Source organism: the organism of the source record quoted next, unplaced genomic scaffold (genome assembly GCF_019419815.1).
Source record: "Pyrus x bretschneideri cultivar Hongxiangsu unplaced genomic scaffold, Pyrus_bretschneideri_v1 Contig11, whole genome shotgun sequence".
NCBI classification, from domain to species: Eukaryota; Viridiplantae; Streptophyta; class Magnoliopsida; order Rosales; family Rosaceae; genus Pyrus; species Pyrus x bretschneideri.
In genome coordinates this window covers 7381282-7391815 of record NW_025999402.1, presented here as the reverse complement: position 1 = coordinate 7391815, position 10534 = coordinate 7381282, and the positions used below count along the sequence as shown (strand labels likewise).

Here is a 10534-nt window from a genome sequence, read left to right as displayed (position 1 = left end):
TTTGAAGAGAAAGAAATTAAAAGAACCCGGAACCCTAACACCTCCATTTCCAGAATTTTTGCGTTTTTTATCTTGTAATTGTTTGGGGAACTGATTGGTTGCCGAGAAAACGAAGGAAAGCGAAACTGAATTGTCGTTTGTTGATGAATTATTCCCCTGCAAATTTGGATTTGATCTGTTATGTGATAGTAGAAATTGATAGTGGCATTTTGTTTTTCTTTCCATGCTTGTTGATCCGAAGTCTTATGATCCAGTTGTTCATGTTAATGGCGTGAGCTACCTGTTTATACAGCATAACAATGTTTACTTGGTGACTGCGTCCAGGCAGAACTGCAATGCCGCTAGTCTTCTCTTCTTTCTACACCGAATAGTCGATGTAAGCTCCATCACGTTGAGAACTACAGCCATTGAGTTCAGCTAGCATCTCGGACTTACCCACGCATAAACACTGTACAATCCTTTCATTTTCTTTGTTTGAAGATATCCCATCTCGTCCCGTCCTATGCATAAACAATGTACCAAACAACAGACGAAACAAGACTAAGTTAGTCATTTAATCTTTTAGTTCTATTCTGTCCTGCGTTACCAAACGCAAAACGGAACAACCATCCTATTCCGTCCTGTGCATACCAAACATAACACGGAACCTCCATTCCGTTCCATTCCGTTCTGTCCCGTCCTGTCCAGTTCCGTTCTGTTCCGTTCCGTCCCGTCAGCATACCAAACGGTACACCGTAGAATTTTTACCATTTGGATAGCAAATCAAAACAAATGGCTTTCCTATTTTGATGCCAAAGTATAGGCTTTGTTCTCTCTATGCAGAAGACAACCTATGAACTTTTTCAGCTGATAACTCAATATATGTCCTCTTCTGTTTTCGTATAAGCTTGATTACAAGCGTAAAGATAAATGTTCATAACTTCTTGAGTTAAGTTTTTGTTTTTAGCTTTTGATTATTTCTTCTTGGTTTAATGCACATTTGAAATAATTTATCTGGTTGAGGTAAAATAGTATTTGATTTCTCATAGCATTTTTAAGTGAAAGAATTCTCATATGATTTTTAAGTGAAAGATGAGATTGTAGAAGTGTCATGGAATGGATTATTTGATATTTTTAATATTTATTATGTTTTTTTTACCTGTTACGAACATTATGTTATCAATTTTTCTCTTTTGCTTTAATATTGATGTATTTCATGTGTCCCGGATTTGAAACTCCCTCTTAAATAGTTTCGAACTCGATGTGTTCCGGATATAAAACTCCCTCTTAAATAGTTTCAAACTCTTTCCCTTTCTTTAATAATAATAAATTAAAAAAAAATGTATTCTATTGTGCGACGCTCTTTAACCTTCAGTTGGTTTGAAAGTTTCGACATAGTTTTAACAACATCAAAGTAGGATTCTCTCTACTCTAGTTCTCCTGTCATTCCTCTTGTCATTTCTTACTTTCTTCTTTGTCTTCCTGTCGATAAAAAGTAAACGTAAGATATTGACATGATGAGTTAATTGTGACCGTTCAAACAAATACGAATCACTCTTGCAATAAATATCGTACTTTCTCGGTCCTTTCTCCCAAAGAAAATTATCAAATTTTTTTATAGAAAGAAAAAATATTAATAATTATTTATTTATTTAAATAGGTTGCAGTCCCACCAAAATTTGACACAAATATGGATCTGTTTGTTTCCCTGCAGCAAAAAGGTATTTCTAACATAAGACCAATTTTGACCGATGCGGAAAAATCTAGACACGTGGCATTTGCCAATAGGGAAACAAAACTCGTTTCTGATTGGCCTAATGGCCTGACCCGGTTAGACTGAATCCTATCCGTTCATTCACCACACATCTAAACCAACGGCCCAGATGCATCTTGCAATAATTAACCCACTGAGCACTGCATGAGCTCTGAGGGACTGAGAACGTCGAGCTGAAGAAGAAAGCTTGCAGCTTCCGCCATAGCCGATACGTCGTCGTATTGCAGCAAAACTGAAAGCCGCAACTCAGGAACGTCGATACGGTGTCGTATTTTAGCTCTCTCTCTCGCATTCTGGTTCAACATTTCACCTCCTCTGTTTTAGGGGTTTTTGCTTCTGAGAAAATTGGAAATGTACCTTCTCTGATCGCCAAGGAACTTTAGGGTTTTATCGTTTTTCGTTCTGCATTTTCATACGGCGTCGGATTTCAGAAATTAATATTTTTTTGTTTGCAGAAGTTGCAGAGACGCCAGCGATGGAAACGATGGTGTCCGGTTCGGATGAACCGGAGTTGAAGCAAAGGAATTTGGTCCCGCAGTGGAAGCACCTCTTGGACCACATTGACTCGCTCCAGACCCGGTTCGAGGAGCTCCAGGACCGGTTTTACTCGGAGCAGAACTCGCTCCAGACACGGCAGCGGGAGGTTGAGGAGCGCGAGAAGGAGTTGGAGGGCAAAGTTTTGAACTTTAACTCGGAAATGGCGTCTAAAGCTCAGGAATTGTATGAAATCGAGAGATTGGCGAAAGAGAAAAGAAGGGAGGTTGGTGGTAAGGAAAAATGGTTGTTGGAAATCGAGGAATCGGTTAGGGGGAAGGCGAGGGAACTTGATTTGATAAAAAATGATATCGAAGAGCGAACGGAGAAATTGAATTCGATTGTGAAAAGTTTGGATGAGAAGTCGAGAGAGCTGAAGATGAAGAAGGAGGTCACTGAGTTGAACGGAAGGCGATTAAACTCGATGAAGGGGTCTATTGATGATGTCATGAAAGATTTTGTTTCGAAACAAGAGCAGGTTAAGGCGGCGCATAAATCTCTCGAAGAATGTCACAAGGAGATTCAATCGAAAAGGAAGATACTTGGTGCCGTTGAAAAATCGATAAGGGAATGTTACCGTACACTTGAATCCAAAGAGAAAACCATCAGGGCAGTGGAGTTGAAACAACAAGAATTTGAGTTGATGGTTCAAGAGTGCCAAAAGCATTTGGATTCACAAGAAAAGTTGTTGCAACAAGGTTGCCATGGACTCGAAATGAAAGAGAGGCAACTCGAAGAGCAGGTCAGAGTGTTTGAATCTGAACAACGACAATTTGATTTGACGGCTAAAGAACGCCAAAAATGTTTGGATTTGCAAGAAAAGTTGTTACAAGAAGGTTGCCATGGACTTGAAAAGAAAGAAGGGCGACTTGAGGAAAAGGTCAGAGAGTTTGAATCGAATAAAAAAGAATTTGATTCGATGATTCAAGAACGCCAACAACATTTGGATTCTCAAGAGAAGTTGTTACAAGAAGGTTCTCATGGACTTGAAATGAAAGAGAGGCAGCTTGAAGAACAGGTCAGAAAGCTCGAATCAGAAAAACAACAATTTGAGTCGCTGCAAAAATCCAGGGAAGACATCCAAAATCTGAAATCCAAGGAGAAGACTAATTGTTCCATGGATGGCAAATGCTTGCAGGTTCTCATGAATGAGAATTGGACGAGAACTGATCTTGTATGTGGCGAAATCGCAGCTTGTCTTCAGGCGTCATCTGACCCAGCAAAGCTCGTTTTGGATGCAATGCAAGGGTTTTATCCTTCAAATCAGACCGTGGACACCACTGAGTTTGCCTTTGATTTGACAGTTATTAGGAGGAGTTGTATTTTTTTGTTACAGCAGTTGAAGAGATTCTCACCACAAATCAACCCTCAGGTGAGAAAAGAAGCAAGGGCTTTGGCAGCTGAATGGAAGGGTGAGATGACTGTGGCGACTGAGAATGGATTGGAGATTTTGGGTTTTTTGGAGCTTGTTGCTGTGTATGAAATCACAACTGCTTATGATTCGAAGGAGCTTCAGAGTCTTCTTGGTACAGTGGCTGAGCACGAGCAAGGAACTGAACTATGCCAGGCCCTTGGTATCACAAGTAAGGCACCTGGTAAGCTCTTTTTCGGTTTTATTTACGTTATCTTTTATTCATTTAATATAAGTAGTTGTTATATCATGTAGGGGATAGAGCTTTAAAGTTTTCGAAGTAATTACTAGCTCCTTTTTGCTGGCCTGAAAAAACGTAATCAGTTTTACTCATCCCACTTTTATAACTGTGTTATCTAAGGATTTCGTTCTGCTGTGTCATGTTCTCTTCTCATTTATCGTTTAAGTATCTTAGTGAAGGTGTCTGGTGCCGCACATACTCTTGCTTTGAACCGTTTCATCCCAGATCTTGCTATTGGAGTTTTACAAATTCTTCTTGTTTGATCATTTAGGCAGCCTCTGTCTCCAATTTGCACATAACACGATTTGGTGTCTGATAGACCACTTCAGTCTTCAGTCTTCAGTAAAGCACAACTGTCAAATAATCCTTTTCTTTGTTCTTCTTGCAATTACACAGCGAGCAACAGCGTTTCTTTCCCTATCAAAATTGAGGAACAAGAATCTTCACAACTTATAAATGTCGCAGCTTCTTCTTCTCTGGATCTTCAACCGAGTGCAACCACAGATACAATGAATTTGCAGGGCTCTACGGATGAGCATTTAAGTGAGTACGAGTCAGTGCAGAACGAAATGCTTCTTGATCTACAAATGTCAATGGACCCAGCAGAACTAGTTTTGAAGTTGATTAAAGAATCTTTGTCTCAATGCTGGAGAAAAAGAGATGTTGGCTGTGAATCAGCTGTCGTGGAGAATAGCATTTCCCTGTTGAATGATCTAACGGAAGTCTCCATGAAAATTGGGCCACATGTTAAAAAAAATGCAATAGAGCTAGCAGTACAGTGGAAAGCAAAAATGAGAGTTGATGCTGAAAATTCAATGGAGATTTTGGTGTTTTTGAACTTTGTAGCTACATATGGATTGGTTTCTACCTTTAACAGATATGAGATTGTAAAGCTTCTCGGGACGATTTGTCTGCACAAAAAGGCTTTGGAATCATGCCAAGCAGTTGGTTTTGCAGATATGATCCCTGGTAAGTCTCTTGATTCATACTGTGGTGTTTTGTTCCAGAACCAAACTCTTATCTGTTTCTGTTGGTAGTTTACCAATTTTGGCTATATTTGATTGTATCTGAGAGTCCTAGATGCGATTCCTGCATCCATTGTGCTAGGGCGATAGATTTGAGCCGGTTTTATACTGCCTTCGGGATTTAATTGGTCTAATATTTGCAAATGGCTTGAAGATGATCGATGGGAAACTTCATGGGTCAATATAACTTATCATGAAAAAGTACATGAAGTTTAGAAAGAGATTATTTACAGGCTAGAGTGAATTTTCATTGAGGATGGATTATAATTTGCAATTCTCCTTACGGAGCTTCTCTGGAGCTGTTTGATGAATCGGTCAATTTTGTTTAAATGCTGCAGATTTTGTTCAAGATCTTATTGAAAGGAAGCAACTGATTGAAGCTGTTAGATTGATTTGCGGCTTCAACTTATCTGCCAGGTTCCCACCGGTACCACTCTTAAAAGAATATGTGGAAGGTGCAAGGCGGTCTTACTGCACAAAATGGCTGGTAAAAAGATCACTTGATGAAATGGTACATACATCTTTGGACTTCCAATAGCTGCTGCTTCATAAAAAGTTAATTTCAGGATCATTTACCCTCTTCGATACAAATATACAAATTTCAAGCCTTAATTTTGTTCACAGAATGAGGTGGTAGACAAGCAAATAGCTGATCTGAGCGCTGCGATTCATTGCATCAAAGACAATCATCTCGAGTCAGAATTCCCATACAACGGCATCGAAAAAGAGATAGTTAAGCTGGAAAAGCACAAGTTGGATTGGAGACGTTCGGTTCCAGTTGTTGGCTCCAAGGGTGAAGGAGAGCAGGAGAAAGGGAAGAAACCAAATACCAACCTTGTATCCTTCAAGATCAAACCGCCAGAACAGCGTAACTGCAAGCGCCTCAAACAGCTGGCCTGATGGACTCGTGTGCATAGTAAAACCGAAAAACTCGACCGTAGTGTTAGCCTCTAGTAACCTGCTAATTGCAAAGTTTGATAGCTTGCTGTCAGCTGCTTTCTTTTGAGTTGCATTGCCTTGCATTTAGGAGGAGCAGTTAGTTTGACTGACTTCAAGGTAGAATTGTTTATGTGGAAACAGGTTATGTTGCAAAACCTTGAGAGATACATGAAACGAAATTTTATATATACTAAAACCCGGTGAAAACCACTGTTCATTAACAGTGCTCCACCGGTTTTGCCCCTCTTTCTCTTCATGTTTTTTCAGCTTTAGTGGGGTTGAATGGTGAATTGGCCATTTTGCCCCTCTCTCATTTTTCTTTCCATCCGTGCGTGCGTTTTGTGTTTTCTAGGGTTCCAGCTTCTTCCACTTTTATCTGCTGCTGCGTGTTAGTTCCACGTGTTCGTCATCGGGATCATTTGGCCCATAGTGTCAGGATTTCCATTTGCTTCCAGTGGCTTCCAATTGCTTTCATTTGCTTCATCTCTCCTGAAATGAAAAAAAAAAAACCCTGCGTTCATCCAACCTTAGAATCCCGAAACCAAAATTCATCCGGATCGTTCCAATCTCCAACGGCATATCGAAATATCCAGTCGCTTGATTCTCTATCTAAAATACCCACTCATCCTTGCCTTATCTCTGATGATTCAATTGGCCGGCGACGGCTTCTAGGATTCTAGCTCGACTTCTCTTTCAAAACTCAGCTCGAGTGCTCGGGTATTTGTTTTTGGTTGTGATTTTGGGGATTTTGTTTGTAGCTTCGGATTCTGGGTGATGATGGTTAATTTGGTTTTGCTTTCGGTTTCAGGAGATCGGGTTTTTCGAATTTATGACTTTTCTTTGAAGCCTGCGAAGACCTTTGTGTTTAAGGTGAGTGCTTTTGAAATTCCACGGTTTTGATTCGACTTGCAGGCTGAGGTGTGATTTTAGATATGAAATTTTCAGGCTTCAGATCCCTTTCCACCGTTACTACCACCAATTCACCCATACCTCAGCTTTCTTTCCACGATTCCTCAAAGCGTTCATATCGGTACGTACACTCAAGTCCGATTCTATTTGAAAAGATCGATTATTTTCCTTTTTTTTTTTTTTCAGCAAAAAGCACCATCTTTGTCTAATTTTTTTGAATTTTTCTCAGGAATTCTGGCCCATCGTTGAGATTTTCTGTATGGGTTTTGGTTCTTTTGGATTTGGAAGGAGATGGAGATCGGAGTTCGTTGCTATCATTTATTCAACTTAAATTTTTGGGGATTTGGTTTGAATTTCTGGGTAGGCAAGTGTCACCTTTGTTCAACTTAAATTTAGTTTTTTTTTTTTCCTCAAATTTATTTGATGGCATGATTTTTTGATCCTTACTAAATAGTTGTTAAGAAATGTTGAAATTTTTAATAGTTCTGAATCTTCTGATTTCTTCTGAATTTGTTTTTGTTTTTACTATCATGTCTCATGCTTTCGAATATAATTGGGTAAATTTTCCCAAGAAATGGGTAATAAATGGAAGGCTCATAACATGTAATAGAAGAGAGTTATCAATGATGATAATAATATTTTACTATTAAGTACTTCAGTTGGACATCTCACAAGACATAAAAGCCCTGTAAGTTTTCTTCTTTTTCAAAGTGCATGTCTTTTTGGTGATTCTTTCAATGCTTGGACATCTGTTAATTTTGTGTGATTTTGCTTTGGATGGTTGTTGGGTTTGATTGGATTGCACACTTATTTAAAAATGGATAATCATTCTTCGAGTTAATGGCTGAATTGTAGGCTTGGCTTGATTTTGCCTTTTAATTTCCTCTAAAGTTGTAGGTTATAATTCAAATTATGGCTATCTTGAAGCATGTATAATTTTTGTTCTCTTTTATGAATTCAGAATAGGCGTGTGTGTGTGTGTGTGCATGTGTGATTAAAGCAATGATGTTTTTGTTTGAAATTTCGAAAGTGTTTGTTTTCCAGATTTTTAATCACTAATCTGTTAGAAGCCAAAGGATTCATATGCAGACAAAATGTTTGGTGTGTAAAGTTTAAAAGAATTCATTTTTATGAAAAAGATAAATAGGTAACTATAAGAACCTGCTTTGGTTATATTAACGGGGGAATGCAACTATAACAATTCATTAAATGCGATGATATAATCTGATAGTATGGATTCTTTTAAAGATTTTTTGTGATTATTTTACAGTAAGTATGTTGAGTAATTTTCTGGAGAGTAAACCTTTTAGATTTGAATATGCAGCAATTAATGCACTAGAAGGATTCCTCTTTCAATGGTGATTTGTCTTTTTGACATATTCATTGCAAGGACAAATGAGAAGTAATCGGAGGCTGTTGTACCTTACATTAAGGTTCATTCGTTGTGTTATATTTGGATTTTATTATATAATACTGTCTATGTATGGTTTTTGAAACGGTGCTCAAAATTATCCTGTGTTCTTTTTGTATATACAGAGTGAACAGTTCATCCTTTGCGAAGGATAAAACAGGAGACAAGGTTTTTTACTCCATATGGGACGGAGAGGTTAGTTTGATTGTGGTTACTTTTTTGGTTTAGTTGAATTGAAAATTGGTCATATTGAGTCGAATTTAATCATTTGCTTACATGGATTGAAATTACTGGTTCTATTAATGCTGATGACGGAAATCAACCCGAGTTCAAATTAAAACAATATGATAATTTTGGTTATGGTAAGAACTAAAAACTTAGTACCCTTTTTTTTTTATCTTTCCCCTTTTTGGAATTAAGAAATTAGGTTACCTTTCTATACCTTTTCTGTGATCGTTCACTGAAAATTTGTTAATTTTTTTAACATATATAAGGAAATATTTTTACTTTCTAGAATCCATTTCTAATGTTTAGAGTTTGCATGATTTTACATTGTCAAATAGTATATGAGTTTCCATGTTTAAGTGTGTCAGTGTGCTGTTGCACTACTTTAATTGGATGTGATAAAAGGTGACATGTTTTCGTCAAATTGAAGTTTTTAGTAATGAGTTTTTTCAATGCTGTTATTTTTTGAACATATAAAACGATATCGTTATGTTCATTACGGTGAGAACTGGGAACTTAAAACACTATTTTTTTAGCTTTTCATTTTTTGAAGAAATTGAATTACTTTTTTTTTTTTTTTTTTTTTTTTTTTTGTGTTTATATATATCTTTTCTTCATTCAATTAAGTATTACACCATTTAGTTTAAATTGCAAAGACAGATGTATGAACCGTATTTGATATAGAACGTTTTTTCAACCGTATTTAGTTTAAATTGCAAACAATATTTTCTCCTATTTTTCAACCATCTTTTATCTAATATAAATTTGTCTTTTTCAATCTTTGTTATACATCTAAGATAGTGAGCCAAAACAAATCACAAAGGCAAACACACAACAGTTTGATGAGGTGCTGTAAAATTGCTGAAAAAGGTAACAATACAAAATCCTTATTTTCTTCACGGTATAATTCTACTGTCATATAAATTCATTTCATGTGTTTCAATATTTTTCTTTCCTTGCCTAGGCTGCTTCCTCAACAATCAACAGTACTGGAGAAAACCTTTTAGCGTTGCAGTAAACTACTTTTCTCATATTTTGTTATTCTAGATAATACATTACAACTTCTGCAACTTTTGGTGTGTCTGCTGCATATATAAAATCTTTCATATGTAAAAATCATCATTTCCTTTTCAATGTAAATAATATTAATCTTTTATCTTATAGTCTTTAAATCTTTCAAACATAATCTTTCTTACAATTTTTAATCCCGCAGCAACGCGCGGGCACAACTTTCTAGTGTCTTGACTAATTCTTACACACACACACACACACACACACACATACACACAGTCTTTTAGCTAAATATTTGATTTGCTGATATGAAATTCTAAATCAATTTCTATGTACTTTAAAACTTAAATACGAGGATTCTTAAAAAAAAAAAAGGGGATTTTTTCTATACCACTGATATTCAACATCAAATTCATCTAATTACGAAATATGAGATTTAAACTTGAATGCAGAAAGAGGAGGAGCATAATGTTCTAACCAATTTTTTTTCTTTTTCCCAAGTCTTCAAATATGAGGATAGCGTTTTCATTGGTATAGAACCTGTAGCACCAAAATTTGGTATATATAAAATAAAAATAAATAAAAAGAAAAAGAAAGCATTATTATATTTATCATTTTTTTCCTTTTAAGTAAAGACCAAGTAATCCCACTAAATAGAAAGAGATTAATTAAGCCAAATTCAAAACAGATCAAATTAAACCATCTTAGGAGAGATTTTTTTTTTTTACACAAGCGCGACTAGTTCGTTTGGCGTCAGACACAAACAAATGGGCATTTCTACGTTGGTATTAGCTAGAGCAAGTCGATGTGGATCATGGACTGAGTAATTTGAACCACTCATTTCAAATTTTACAGCACCTATTAGCCCTAGTTTGGTACTAAGGTGATTCTGAAAAAAGTGGTTATCAAAAAAAGTTAGGAGCTTTTTCATGTTTGGTAAGCATTTAGCTTTAGCTTTTTTTCACAGTTTTGGGTGAAAAAAGCCAAAAACACAAAGTTGCAAAACCCAACTTTGAAAAATCAGCTTTTTTTCACATCTGTTTTACATAAAAGTTTATCAAACACTATAATACTG

General features: G+C 36.5%; 1 protein-coding gene and 1 long non-coding RNA gene across 5 annotated transcripts; both read left to right on the top strand.

Moving 5' to 3' along the window:
• Nucleotides 1-1920: 1920 nt before the first annotated feature.
• LOC103928354 (FRIGIDA-like protein 5) lies at nt 1921-6075 on the top strand. Of its 3 annotated transcripts, none has more exons than XM_048577117.1 (5): nt 1921-2003; nt 2209-3882; nt 4336-4908; nt 5303-5475; nt 5589-6075. In XM_048577117.1, the coding sequence occupies exons 2-5, from the start codon at nt 2229-2231 to the stop codon at nt 5862-5864; spliced, it is 2676 nt and encodes an 891-aa protein (XP_048433074.1). In that variant the 5' UTR covers nt 1921-2003; nt 2209-2228; the 3' UTR covers nt 5865-6075. The 3 variants fall into 3 exon arrangements, with proteins under 3 accessions (XP_048433074.1, XP_048433073.1, XP_048433075.1); XM_048577116.1 differs by having other exon boundaries at nt 2001-2106; XM_048577118.1 differs by lacking the exon at nt 1921-2003 and having other exon boundaries at nt 2113-3882; nt 5303-5451.
• A 758-nt stretch (nt 6076-6833) lies between these two features.
• On the top strand, nt 6834-9611 carry LOC125473818. Of its 2 annotated transcripts, none has more exons than XR_007255624.1 (6): nt 6834-6933; nt 7042-7172; nt 8137-8245; nt 8349-8418; nt 9250-9318; nt 9413-9611. It is a non-coding gene; the product is annotated as an uncharacterized LOC125473818 (long non-coding RNA). The 2 variants fall into 2 exon arrangements; XR_007255623.1 differs by having other exon boundaries at nt 9246-9318.
• The last annotated feature ends 923 nt before the right edge of the window (nt 9612-10534 follow it).

Excerpts from the sequence above, each read along its gene's own strand:
- LOC103928354 (XM_048577117.1), top strand. The coding sequence starts at position 2,229 with ATGGAAACGATGGTGTCCGGTTCGGATGAACCGGAGTTGAAGCAAAGG. Across the intron at positions 3,883-4,335 it reads TATCACAAGTAAGGCACCTG|CGAGCAACAGCGTTTCTTTC; the intron begins GTAAGCTCTTTT and ends GCAATTACACAG. Across the intron at positions 5,476-5,588 it reads AAAGATCACTTGATGAAATG|AATGAGGTGGTAGACAAGCA; the intron begins GTACATACATCT and ends TTTTGTTCACAG.